Here is a 14,346-nt window from a genome sequence, read left to right on the forward strand (position 1 = left end):
CATGGACCAGAAGTCCCTAAGGTGTCATCTCAGGTGTCTTCAGCCCACTGGGGAGAAGATGGTTTGTAGCAAAAGGGAGTGTGAAAAAGAAAAAAAGAGGAAAGCCATGGATCTTTCCTAACACATGAATATTCAGATACTGGGTCCCATGAGTTCTTTCCCTATGGTCTTTTTAAGTCTGTGACACAAGCAATACTCAATGTAATGGTTAGACTCAGCAGGTGAGTTAACACTACTGCCTGGGCTTGTGAGTGAACACAAGCTTTCAAAAACACATCTGAACACAGGACTGACTTCAGGCATCACTGGACAGAATATCAGTGATGGTTCCACGTTGAGCAGATGGTGAGGAAGGAGCCTCAGGGCAGCAGATGACTCCACTGCAGTCCTCGTTGGGCGGCACCGAGTACTCCCACTTGGAAATCTCCCACTTTGCCTCTCAGGCTACCAGTTCTCTCAGATGGTCTCTTTTCAATTTTCCCAAATTCTCAAATTTGTGCTTCCTTGGTATTTTAGGTGCTAATAGCAACTAAATGACAGCACAAGGGATATAGAGTTTATAAGGACTATGAAGAAGAAGAAAACAATTGTGTAACTAGAGATTCTGTTGAAACTTGCATATCCCAGGAGGGCATGGCTCAGAGATGGCCATGTTTTGAACTGGGCTATCAATCGACACCTGAGAGCTAATATATGCCCCACTCAAGGGGCCCGACTCTTGCTCCTGGTGACTAGGATGTGTCAGCTTCCAATTCACTATTTTAGCACCCAGTCTTCATCATGAATCCAGAAATGAACAAAATGAGCCCAATAATATGTATTCATGAGTAGGTTACCACTGGGTCTCTGAGGAATGAATACATGGCCTGTCCTCGGTATACTGAAATAAGGGTCACCAGAATAGGGGAGGATAAGAAAAGGAGGAAAATACTGAAAGATTTTTCAGAAACACTGAGGAATCTCTGCCAGAGTTAAAAAAGGAAAAGCACTGACCTCTTGAGCTCATAACATGAGTACACAGCTCTTAAGAAATATGCTTCCTTTGTTCATCTGAGGACTTCTACACCTGTTTCCATATAAGCCCATTGGGCTGCTTCCTGGTTAAGACGAGGTGGGCACATGAGCACTTGCTTAGACTTATACGGTATGCCCACCTTTGGAGATATAAACTTGTGTGCATGAAGCTTACTTTTATTGTCCAGCTGGGCGCGGTATTTACTGAATCCTTTCAGCCGTACTCTCTGGCCCAGAAGATCAAGGAATTCATCAAAAGCTGGTCCTGCTGTCTCATTGTTGTACATTTCTTCCTCCGTGCTCTGGCCTGCTTTGCAATAAAGGATCCCAATCTTGTGCTGAAAGCTTAGCTGAAAAGGGCAGGAAATGCAATTACTTGGCAAAGGGTACAGACAAGCTAACTTCCAGAAAAATTAAAAGTATAAAAAAAGCTTAGAATTCTATTCTCAGGAAAACATGCCTGACTAATTTCCATAGGCAAATAAGCAAAAAAGTAAGTGAGCATCAATGTACAAAATGCTACAAATAAGAAAAACAGAAACTCCAAAATATAGCTGGAGAAGTATCAGAAACCCTAAGAAATAAAATGCATGGCCATAGCCGTGTAGGATTTGCCTGGTTTCCAAAAGGGTGGGTTCTCAGGTTCAGGGATCTACTTTAAAAATGCAACTGTGAAAATACTTAATCTAACAGCTACATACAATAATTGGAACTATCTTCTAAGCTGGAAAGAATAAAAGGCCATGAACCTTGAAAAATTTTCCTTCTCTGGTTCTAATGCCTTCTTCTTTGATTTATCACAACATACAAGGAAATATATGAGGCTGTAAGGAAACACAAATCAAATTAAGGTCTGGTAAGGAAAGAACCCCAGTGGAAATTGTGATATATGTGTATAAATAGAAAAATGCTGTTTCCATAAAAGTAACTTTAGTTGTACAATTACAGTCATTTGTCACGTTTTTGACTATCTTGAAAAGAAAACATCTGCTAAATATACAACACATAAAGAATTACAATAAAAATGGAAGAGTCCCTGCTGTCCTCCTATGTACAGTCAATGCTGTGTCCTGCTGGAAGCCATGAGACATCCTCTGGGGGCCAGGGAGAAATGGCTTCCATTTTTACAGTGTTCTCATTTTGCCCAAAGAACTGCTTCTCCTTCATGCAATCAGAGCTCTTTATCTTACTGTCAGCAATCTGAGCTACTGAACTGACAGATTATCAGACACCATAGATTCCCTGAAGAAATCAATCCATAGCACTGTTCACTTTTATTACTGAGATGTAAAATACAGTCTTTAATCAAAACTCGTAGCTACCTATAATAGCAAAATAAGGCAAAATAATATTCATTTCCCTTGAACAACAAAATCGTATCAATAACTAATGACAACATACATTGCAGGAAAGGTGTGTCATGGCCTGGATAACCTTGCAGGCCACAGGAAATGTCCCTTTGCCTGAGTACCCTAGGAGAACATAAAAGGAAACATCCCCTGTTCAAAAACTGACAGAACCTGCCACCCATGCTGATGGGTGCCAGGATACAGGGAAAGCACAGGCTCCCTATTACACGGGGAGGGAAGATGGTGGTACTGACCTTGAGGGTGGGCTATAGGCCGATGAGCAGAAATAACTTAACTTAGACCTCATGCTATGGAGTTTGTTGACCTAATTCTTTAAGAGGGTCAAGAAAGAACATTTCCAAATAATTTAAGTATCATAAAAATGCCTGATATCATTTCATTATAAACATTAGTTATTCCTACATGACTCCAGAGACATTTGGGATCTTACAGTGCATTAGAGACCCTCTTATGACCAGCAATTACCTCACAGATGCTGAGGGCTTTAGTGACTGCTGGGATCTGTGCTAACACTACACACGGCCCTAAAACATCTGCTTCACCTCTCTGATACCATGTTAGTTTGATTTCTCGTCACTGTCAGAGAGGATTTCAACTCTCTGATAATATCGTGCTTGCTTTAACAAGGGTCCAGCACTAACAGTGTGGAATAGTGAGTGCCACCTCAGTGCCTGCACAGCCCAGGACTCTCACTTCCCTGGTGCTCAGGAGAGACTGTCACACTGTCACCCAGGGTCTCCAGAGCTCACTTGTGTCCTGGCTGCTGCTGTCTAATTGCCCAACTCTACTCTTTACCTACTGTTCATCTTGGAGTACTGCGAGTGCCACGTGCCACCCACCTCATCCACTGCCCAGACAGCTTGTGCAGTCTGCCCTGGCATCTCTGGGAGAGGAGTCCTTCCTTTGCTCATGCCTACTTCTCGAGGAGAAGAGAAGAGTAGAGCAGTCTGGTCTGGGTCTGGCTAAGCACCCCCGCCCCAGCCTGGCACACTCTTTCTGATTCCCCAAGTCTGGTAGACTGGACATTTCACATTGGGGAAGAGGACAGATACTTGGAGAACTGAATCCTGGGGGCCCTCTCTGCTCAGTGCTGTGTGGTTAGCGTGGCAGACACCAGCCTCACCTGCATCCTAACAGCAAACAGGCTTTATGTTACCAACCTAGAGGCTGTGGACCATCGAGCTCAGTGGAATCAAGAATAAAACTGAAAGCAGTGCCCACAGGTATGTGACAGTAGCTGCTGGACTCTGCACAGTGAGGTACCGGCTACATACACAGCAGGGCACGGTGTAGGTCCCTGTCAGAGGCCCTCATCACACAAGGCAAAATAATATTCATTTCCCTTGAACAACAAAATCGTATCAATACCTAATGACAACATACATTGCAGGAAAGGTGTGTCATGGCCTGGATAACCTTGCAGGCCATGGGAAATGTCCCGTGGTCACCACTGGTCAGGTGAGCAGCCCACAGAATGGAACTTAGGACAAGAGATTGAAAATAAACAATCATGATTTATTTACTTACTAGGAGAGTTGTGATTCCATTAAATAAAACACGTTGATATTCAGTAAGGGTCCTCTATCACCCGAGTCTCTTTTAGAGCCAATGCTATATGATCCACTCTTTCTCCTGCGTCCACCTGAAAGCCAGCAGCATACTCTCCTGCATATCACAGACCCATGAGCAGAGGTCCCCAATGCTCTCAGACAGTGGCTTCACTTCTAACCTTGTGGAACCTCAGGCTGAGCTCAAAGGTTGGAACCTCAGGCCATCAGGTGTGACCTGCAGCCAGTCCAGAGTCCTAGGGTGAGACTGGGCTGGCGCTGGGCATGAGCACAGCTGCAAATCAAAGCACATGCCCATCACGGTCCCCCAGAGCTTCAGCACAGCAAGCTGATGGCCACACAGTCTCCAGAGGATCTATGCCTCTCTTCTCATTCAGGGACACGATCACCACTGGCTGCTCCACCAGGCTTTGTGATTACTGACCAGAAAACCTAAATTAAAATGAAGGTGTCAAAAAACAGCTTCAGAATGGCCTTGAAAACAAGTTGAGAGTGTTGTGACTCAGTCTCCTGGCTCTGGACATGCAGTCCCAGTGAAGACCAGGAGCCTGCATCAGGAGCAAACCTGATGTACACAGCCAGAGGGAGGGGCACCGGCCCAGAGCAAATCAGTCGTTCTGCCAGAGGTCTTGTCAGGAGCTGTCACATACAACTAAACAAAAGCATCAAGTCCAGCTTTATAATTACTACTCTCCTTCCCCCGGAAACAACTTATCAAACTCCAGGAAGACACCCTATAGGAGTCTCACTCATGCTCAGGCATGTCCTGAGAAGAAAAGACACTCAGTGTGTGACTATGTCAGATCAGGATGGGTTCAGACCCAGAGAAAGCAGTAGCCAGCAATGTTCACAATTACATACGTGAAGTATCTGTAAACACTTTTTCTAGCTTACAAAGCCATAGAACAGTGACATGGCATTGGCCTGTCCCCAGGCAAATTTACCATCCACAAAATGAATAAACACAGCATGACCTGCAATGAACTTGCCCCGACTTGGTGAATGGTGATTTGTCAGGGTCTTTTAAAAACAGATGTTAAAAATCTGTCCAATTCCTCCCTCCCCCTTCTCTCCTTCCCTTGCATTTTACCAAGTACTGGGAATTGAACCCAGGGCCTCTACACTGAGCTACATTCCAGCCCATTTTTATGTTTTTGTTCTGTTTTGTTTTAATTTTCAGATAGGGTCTCCCTAAATTGCCCAAGGTAGGCTCAAACTTGCACTCCTTAAGTGTAAGGGCCAAACATGAGATTTTTAAACCCTGAATAAAAGCACTATGGAACTCTATTAATCGTGCAACCAGATGTGCTCTTGCTAGCTGAGACACACCAAACCAGGTTAAAAATGACACAAGTCCCAACTCAGCAGAGGTTATACTACAGTACAATGGCATCACACTTCTCAACTACAATAAAGGCACACAGTGGTACTCCGGGTTCACGTACTTCATTTGTTCCACAACTCAGAACAAGATGGCCACATCTGAGTTCATGTGGGAAAGATTGCCATGGTTGTGTTCGTCATCTGATGCAGAGTTCACAAACAAAAATAAAATTTTGCCAAATGCTTTTGTTTGTATGACTGAGATATTACTGTATTTGGGGAAAACTAGGGAGAAAATATTCCAAGGCATTTAAAATAAATGATCTTAAAAGAAGGATGGGAAGGAGCTCCCAAACTTGGAGAAACACAGATACAAGTTCACACACACACACACACACACACACACACACACACACACACACACACCCCAGCCCACAGGCTGTACACACCCCTTGCTCATCAAGCTTGAGTAGCTGCTCTGGGACCTTGGGAGAGCTGGAAGCCTGCCGCAGGCACTGGATGCTGAGCTCTGGGATGACATATTCCAGAACTTCTTTGAGGGGCAGTCCGCGGGTGGTGCCATGCCGGGCAGTGGAGGGCACAGCATCCTCCAGGATGGCTCCTCTCAGGGTTGTAAGCTGCAAGGAAACATAAGGTTGCAGTCAGTTCTTGGTCACCTGTGTGGAGGCTAGGAAACACAAGACAGCAGTCAATATGAGGTCCTGGTTGTTACCTTGAAAATGGAAGAAGAAAAGCAAGGCTTTCTGAGGGGGGAGGATGGGACCACAGTGCCACATTTGAAGGTGCAAATCAGTATTTTCCCTTTTTAAATGGAAATGATATAAAGGGATCAAGAAGCTAGAGAGGCTGAAATAATCAGCTGTGTACCTAAGGAGGAAAAGTGAAGCAGAGCAATGCCATGAAAATTAAGACCTTCTTGTACCTCTGGCCCCATGGAAAGCCACTCCAAGGAGAGACGGCATTATAGCCCTGGCCTCACTATCTCTCTTCTTCTCCTCCTTTTCTCCTACCTCCCCATTTGTCTACCTCTGTTCTTTTCTCCTACTCCTTTTCTTGTTTTTAATTTCTACGCTGAGCTTCCTGAGGTTGATGGTGGACAGTTAGTGGCACTCATGTCGGAAGATTCAGGACTGAGAAGACAACCATGGGATTGTGTCCCATGGTTTGTGACACGACCTCAACCACACCATGAAGGTGGTAGGGTTGTCATTTTGAGCACCGTCTCAGAACTAAGATGCTGAGAAAGCCCTGCTCTGCAGCCCAAGGCCTGGTTCTGACTTACTTCTCTGTTTCTGGGGATTGAGTGTCGTCACAAGTAGACGCAGCATTTGAAGAATGCTCCTAACACAGGCCACCAGGCCACCTGCTTGGTGAGAATGCTCTTGGCTTGCTCAAGCCTCACTGGCTACTGAGTGTGTGGAAAGCAACCATGACCGTGACTGCTGATGAAAAGGAAGCATTTCTGATTTTATTGAATTATTCCATATGGAAACAGCCACCTGTGGCTTGGAGCTATTGAACTGGATGGCATGTGTCTCATCCTTGAACCATGCTGCTCTGAGAGCAGCTGTGCAGATCCAGCACAAAGATGGGGTCACTAGGACCCACATACACCAGATGACATGCACTCATACACACTGCAGAAACCGAAAGAAAAAGGCTCTTTTTTTCCATCTGAACTGGAAAATGTAAACTGAAACACATATTCCAGAACTTTTTTTCCATGGTGCTGGGGAATTAAACCCAAGACATTGTGCATGTCAAGCAAGTATTCTGCTACGGAGCTACAAACCCAGCATTTCCTCCTGGCCTGGAACTTGTGATCCTCCTACCTCAGCCTCCCAAATAGCTGGGGTTATAATTGTACCCAGCACATCCTGTAATATTTGCCAAACATTAGTATATCCCTCTAATTATAGTGGGAAATGGAACTAAAACCTACATTGCAGAGCAGATCTAATTCTTCACAGAAGCCAGCATCACTGCCCACTTAGTTCCCCACACTACACCACTGTGTAATGATCTCACTTTTCAGGAAACAAATATAGGCCAGAAACTAAACTAGGTCCTCCACACAACGAGGTGTGGCAGCCAGTGCTGCTACACTAGAGTGACAAAAAAACACTCATTAAATACCCACCCCCCTGTAACTACCTAATTCTCTGCATTAGATTTTAATATCATTCTCAAACCAGATATGAATTGTGTAGTTCACACGCATTCTCAGTGTCTCAGCTCCCAAACCTCTGTCTTTATCACATTATCCTTCCTTGCATATATGCTGGCACATCCACGACAGGTTTCCAAATTTTTCATTTGGAAAAAATCCTGTAACCTCCTTTCCAATTACCTTAAATGTTGCCATCACAAAGGAAATAAATTCAATGCTATATATAACACACACTAAAGCGGTACTGCCCATCGTGGCCCTGACTTTTGTCTGGACCATTAGAGCAGCCTTACCTCACTTGTCCTGAAAGCCACCCTGTAGTTGAACTGGGACCCTTCTTTCTCCTTGGTGTCTTCCACCTTCTCCCTGCGGATGCTGACTGCCACAGGGCCAAGGTTTTCGTCTATTCCAAAGTAGTTCTGGTGTTCTAGAATGCAAGAGAGCAGAGGAATGAGAAAGAAAGCACCGAAGAGCAGGAGGGGCATCTCTTTGTGCAGCTTAAACACCATGATCCCAACATATGTTTGATTGAATTTTCTGGTTTCCAGTTCAGACTGTACTCTTCCATCTTCACTTCATCTCATTTTCTCTTTCTTCCTCCTCTGCTTCTTGCTAGCTCAGAGGAGCAGAAGACTCGCCCCAAAGCTGTAATTTGCTGTTCTGTGGACAGTGCCACTGGGAAGAGTGTCTGTCACTCCTTTTAGACACTGCCAAGAGAGGGACAGAGCTCCTCATAGAATCAGCACCAAGTCAGCTCCCTATTCCCCAGGATGCCCTGTTGGACTGAATAAAGGTGCCAGAGGTTTCTTGGGGAGCCACTAAGACCAGCCAGAATAATCCCAGCCATCAATGGAGTGGCAAAGGTTACTCCCGTATTACATTGTTATGCAAATACCTCAGGTGTAACAGAAAATCCAGCAGGAGAAAACATGGAAAGGGTATTAGGCAGCCAAGGTCAAATTCCATCTACAAATTAAGTAACCTACTTGTGTGGATGTTAGCTAGTCATTTATTTTCCATAAGCCCTGGTCCTGGAGAGGGTTCCAGAATCACAAAATTCCATTCCACAGCAGGAACAGACCTGGGGCTTCCCATTCACTGAGTATGGATCCTCCAAGGCCCTGTGATCATCAGTCTCCCACTCACATATGCAATAGCATCGTGCCATGCACCGCTCAGCAGTGGGGATGTGGAGAACGTTCCAGGGTAACCCCTGCTCTTGACGCAAACGTCCCAGTTAGACCTCTTTTGTGGCCCTGAGCTCACTACTCTGGGCGATCCCCCAGGACTACAGATAGCTTCCAGGAGTGAACTCTGCTGAAAGCGGTCAGAGATGCTTCCTTACAACTTCCAAACTTTGTTTCCTCAGAAATGGCCCAAATTTAAAACAACACAACAGCTGCTGCAGTCTGACCATACAATACGGAGGGTGCTTATTAATGCATCCTTGAAAATATGCCTATTTTTAGCAGCCTCATACCAGTGATTCATGTGGAGCAGCTGGTCGAGTTGACCTCAGGTGCTACACATTCATCTCTTAATGAACCACCACAGGCTGGTTCTCCAAGGTGTACACTCACAAAACCCATTCCTTTGCCCTACGTGCAGAACACCATAATCTATTCCTTCTGAATGTCACCTTAACGGTTTTACCCAATCTTGCCTCTCACTTTTTTTGTTTTGTTTTGTTTTTATTTTGTGGGGCTTGGGGTTGAACCCAGGGCCTTCACACTGAGCTATATCCTTGGCCCGTTTTTATTTTGAGACAGGGTCTTGCTGGGCTCAAACTTACAACTCTCCTGCCTCAGCCTCTGATTCTTTAGTTTTTAGTCCCAAAGAAACACAACATAGGAAACATTTATGAACCTGAAGAAATCCCAGGGCTTCTCCCAAGGCTTCTAGTTATGTTTATGCTGCAAGCCACAGAAATTTTGGAGGAATCTGAAGTATTACTGAGAAAGCAGAGAAAAGGTGAATCTGTCATGGGAAGGCAGGCAGGCTGGCCTCAGTCAGTGCTAACACCAGCCAAAGACACTATAGGACTGGCTAGACCTTGAACGGCAAGCCATTTACATCCCTCCTGCTTGGAAACAAAATGAGATTAACACTGACATTATTTCCCTTTAGAACCAGTCAGAGCCAGGGGTATCAGGGAGACTATTTTAGGGGCTGAAAGGTGAATTATTGACCAATGCAATCATTTTTTAAAATGAGAAATGCTTCCCTTGAGTATGGTGTATACTGACAAATGCCAGGGTAACTATTACAGAGATAACTCCAGTGAAATTAACATCCAGAACAAAAGATCTTGGTCTGAGGAGAACTGAGCCAGAGGACATTGTTTCTGATTTTAATCAACATTTTAAAAATATTCAAGGAAAACACAGTTTAAAGTTCAGGTCTACTTTAGACAACTGTCTTCATTTTATCATTTCTTAGACTGGCATTAGTGACAGGTGGGCCCATGGCATTATATTAGACCTTGTGGAAAACAACTTTAAACTTATTATTGACTCATTTTAGAGTTTGCTAAGTTATCCCAACAATAGCATTCACTTTTATCTCAATGGGTTATTGATCAATATCCAAATGAATTAAGAAAAATATTTCAAAAGCACACAAAAACACACTTGGCCATCAGGCAAAAAGCTTCCATTTTAGGACACTGCAAGAAGTCATTTGCAAAAATACTCAAATCAGCTCCATATATGGTATCTGATGAACCCTGTAATATGAACAAAAGAGCTTCAAATTATTTTAGGAGGAAAATGAATAAATAAAAGTAAGAGCCCCAGATGAAGTGAACCAAGTCACTAACTCTGATACCTAACAACTAAAAACCATCACAAGGTCAATGTCTCATGTTTGGCTGGTGTCAGGGACAGAAAGCAGACCCAGGGCTGCCAGCAGAGAAGAGGCTGACTAGAGAAACATGGGGAATATACTGGGGTGTTGGTGGTGCTCTCCACCTTGACAGTATCACATTCTCAGAACTGCACACCAGGATGGAGGAGCTTTACAGCACATAAAGCAAACCTTTGTGATGATTAAACTCGCCTGCATTAGGAACCCGCTGGAGAGGGGCCCGGACCACGGCGGCACTACACTGATTGTGGATTAATTCACTGATATTCACAGCTGAACGGGCTGTTAGAGGTGGGGCCTGAGTGGGGGTGGGGGTGGAAGTGCCTTTGGAGGGGGTATCTTTCTCTGGTGCTCTTCCCCTGTGCTTTGCTTCCCAGCTGCCATAAAATGAGCATCTTTGCTCTGCACGCCCTTCCACCACGCTATTCCTGCCTTGGAGCCAGCCAATTATAGATTGAATCTCCTGAAACCATGAGCCAGATTAACCCTCCTTTAGGTTGTGGGTATCAGGTATTTTGTTCTAGTCCTGGGAAAGCTGGTCAATACAACCTTCATTTTTAACAATGGGGGTGTAAATGGGAGAAAGAGCAGGTGGTCCTTGGAATGGACAGAGCCTTTCACACAAGGATTCGTCACAATCTTTTCGCTCATCTCTGCTGCCTGTCCATGGGGCTGATACCTATTCCCCAAGTAACTGTCTCTCCTTCCCCTTTTCTAAACTACCACTTAGTTCTCTACTCACCTAAACTTTCTTCACACAAATGCTCTGCTTGAGGTCTCCATGGAATCCTGTTGCCAAGTCTAATTGGCACCTTCCAGGCTGGGTTGCTCCAGGATTGCCTGTTGAGCTGGACAACGGGAGCCACTTTCTCTGTGCTGGGGCCTGCCACCTCCTCTTTAATTACTGTGAGATCTCCTTTAGAGGGAGGCCTGCCCGTCCAGGTCTCCTGGGTGTTTCCTCCTTGGCTTTCCCTTGTACCATGATTGCTTCCCAGGGCTCTATCCACGGCCCTGGAGGGCCTTCCTTACTGTCTGTCTTTATAGGTCTCTGTGTGTATGTCTGCCATCCATCTTCCCATCCACTCTCCCATCTTTTCCTCTAAATTCCTCAGTAATGTCACCCCAGACTTCCTCTTGGTTACCCCAACCCACAGAGGTCCACAGACAGGCACAGGAGCAGGTCACCAGCTTCTGACACACACTCTGCCGCCTATGCCTCCAGGCCCAGACTTCTACCTGCTCCTCTTGTCTGGAAGGTCTTCCACTCTTTTCAGTCCTACCATCATTTTCACTACAAATACTCTCCTCACCTCCAGGAGAGGCTGAATCCTTCAACTTGTGCATCCCAAAGCCTTCAATCACAGAGCCTAATTAATGATAGGTGCTTAGTAAATTGTTCTTGAATTATGGCACTAAAGTAGGATCATAGAGCATTGTGCAAAGTAATAGTCATATCTAACCTCAACTAGGAACATCAAAATAAAACAAGGAGGTAGCGTATATCATGTCTGGGGTGATGGGACAGTATGACAGGTCCTATGGATGAGAGATGCAGCAGGCTATCCTAGAAGATCATCCTGGCTTCTTGAAATAGAAAGCTGAGGGCACATGCACCTGCTGGAATTTATGTAGTGTATTAGTGTCTTACTCCTGCTGTAACAAAGTAGTTCAAACTTGCAGCTTAAAACAGATAAAGTGGACTGTATAGACCGGGCCTGCAGAAACCCAGTGGTTAACTAAAAGCAAGATGAAACTTAGCATTTCTGCCTTCATTTTAAGTCTGTCTCCTTATTACCTTAAAACTCTGGGTCAGGTCCACACATACGCAGCATGTTAATCAGTTAAGGAGTGTCTGCCTAAAAACTGGTAACAAAAGGTTAATTAGCCCTAAATTTACCTAGTCGACCTCACTCCCATTCAAGATTAAGGATAAGAATAATTAAAGTACAATATTTTCAAGATTTGCAGGGACAGTCAACTGCCAGCTTTCACAAGTCCTGCTCCGGATGCCCTGGAGTGGTGTCTACAAGTCTCCAGTCATTGCCCTAAACCTGTAGGAACAGCAGAGCCTGGCAGAGCTGATGATCCTGTGATGAGACTGTCCTAAGTGGGAGCGATTATAGAATCAAGGCTGGCCCCCTACAAGCAGGAACAATGATCTCATTTCCCAAATTGCCCCCTTTGAGCCACAGACTTCTCCAAAGAGATCCTGCAGAACTAGTCCTGAGAAAACCATCAAGCAGACTAGACCTGACCAGGATTACCTACCCTGCCAGCTATGCAAAGCCTGAGGCTATAACCACTCCCTCCCATCCCTGCCTTTGTTCCCCTTTTTTATAAAACCTCAAAGTTCCTGTCAGGCCCTGGAAGACAGGTCTTGAACCTCTTTATCTGTTCCTTTCCACCTCCCGGCCAGGCTGTTTAAAGCTCCTTTCCTGTCCTTTGGTGATGCTTATCTCCTTAGCTAGAGTTTATGATGGGTGCCAAGCCTGGTCTGTTGTGACCCCCAGATATAGGGCTTTCACCCTAAAACTCCAGCATGAAGACAAGCTTCCTGCTGCCAAATGACACTACCCTGTTGACTTAGAGCTTTTATGCCTTGTAGCTATTTTCTGAGCAACCGGGCCATGCTTCTGGTTTCAGCAAGGAATGCAGTAGGGTACCTGAGTGTGTTTCTAAAGAAATCAAAATCTTCTGGATATGGGACATGCTGTCCAGCCTTTACACAGGGGATCTCCACAGACTATGAAGATGTAAACACAGACTGCTCCTCACAGAGCCTCCAGGAAGGGACAAACTGAGCTCTTCCAAAGCATATCCTGGGTCCCTTTCAGGAAAAATCTGTGTCAATCTCACCTGAGTGAACTCCCTGGGAGCGGTGTGCATCCAGACCCTCCCTCCCTCCCTCCCCCCACAGCCTGTTCTTATTTTTAAGCTGATGATTTCCATAAAACTGCTTCACGGATGAATCAAATGAAATCCTTCCTCGGCAGAAGGAAAGCTGTAAAAAGATTGTTGAGACGCTGAATAAAAATTCACATATCATGCACATATAACAACAGCATAAAGATTGAAAAAAAAACCCAGTTAACAAGATTGCAGTGTAGAAAATGAGATTCGGTGCAACTTGGTAGTGCATTCTGGATGTTCAGTGAAGAGGAAAAAATTCCTAACTCCAAAGAGAAAAAGGGGTGGGAGGTGCCCAGGGGCCCTGGCCCATGGCTCCTTCCAGATTCTGCAGTCTCTTGGAAAAGACTTTTATCTGGTAGGTTACCAATGCCTTGAGCAGGTAAGGACCACTACTCCATATATCTGGGCCAGGTAAAGCACAATTTACAAATGGACCAAAGCCACAAGCAAGGGGCTCCGTGCCCTACAGTCTTCTGCTTCATGTGTGTGCACACCAGAGACTGCTTGACCTTTGTTGCAACAATGTAGCTTAAAGGTTCTTTGTTCTCTGAACAACTCAGCATTTGGTCATTTCATTGTGCTAATCTGGGTCACATGCAGGCTGCAGCAGGGTGCTCTCTGAATTCCTAAGAGCTACCCGGCCTCACCTTTTCCTCCATAGCAATTTTGAGTATGCATTTCAGATCAACTTCCCTGCTGTCCATCATTCTAACAGTTACAAAGAAAAAGCGAACGGGTGAAGCACAGTGGGCTCTTGACTCACAATCTCAATGGACTCAATTCGTTTGAGAGGGCTGGTAGTTACTCGAGTTAGTCAAATGAAGGTTCAGACTCCTCTACACAGTCTTCAAGGTCTCTCTCCTCTGTACAAGCATCTCTCAGTGTCCTTAGAGAGACACTGGCCCAGGATTTCTAAATTAACCCCACACAGGAAAGGATGTTGTAATGTTCCTTCCAGACTCTTTAAGGATTAAATCTGTATCTGAGACCATCAGATACACAAGCACCACAAGCACAAGTGGCCAGTATTCGGGTCATAACTCAAGATTTAAAAGTTAAAACTGAAATTATGGTGGTAACTCATGTTGTTCATATATCAGTCTGG

At 44.9% G+C, this 14,346-nt stretch overlaps 1 protein-coding gene across 5 annotated transcripts in view; it reads right to left on the reverse strand.

The window, feature by feature from the left end:
* Sipa1l2 (signal induced proliferation associated 1 like 2) overlaps window positions 1-14,346 on the reverse strand; it is a 182,809-nt gene that overhangs the window by 68,725 nt on the left and 99,738 nt on the right. For all 5 annotated transcript variants that reach the window (XM_021266411.2, XM_004854647.3, XM_087181897.1 and 2 more), the window contains 3 exons: window positions 7,760-7,893; window positions 5,725-5,913; window positions 1,190-1,364 (listed from right to left, as the gene is read on the reverse strand). In XM_021266411.2, the coding sequence (XP_021122070.2) occupies window positions 1,190-1,364; window positions 5,725-5,913; window positions 7,760-7,893 (498 nt within the window). The remainder of the gene's footprint in view (window positions 1-1,189; window positions 1,365-5,724; window positions 5,914-7,759; window positions 7,894-14,346) is intronic.

Source organism: Heterocephalus glaber, unplaced genomic scaffold (assembly GCF_053883595.1).
Source record: "Heterocephalus glaber isolate CG9 unplaced genomic scaffold, H.glaber_assembly_v1.0 deba00001472, whole genome shotgun sequence".
In the NCBI taxonomy this organism is placed as follows: domain Eukaryota; kingdom Metazoa; phylum Chordata; class Mammalia; order Rodentia; family Bathyergidae; genus Heterocephalus; species Heterocephalus glaber.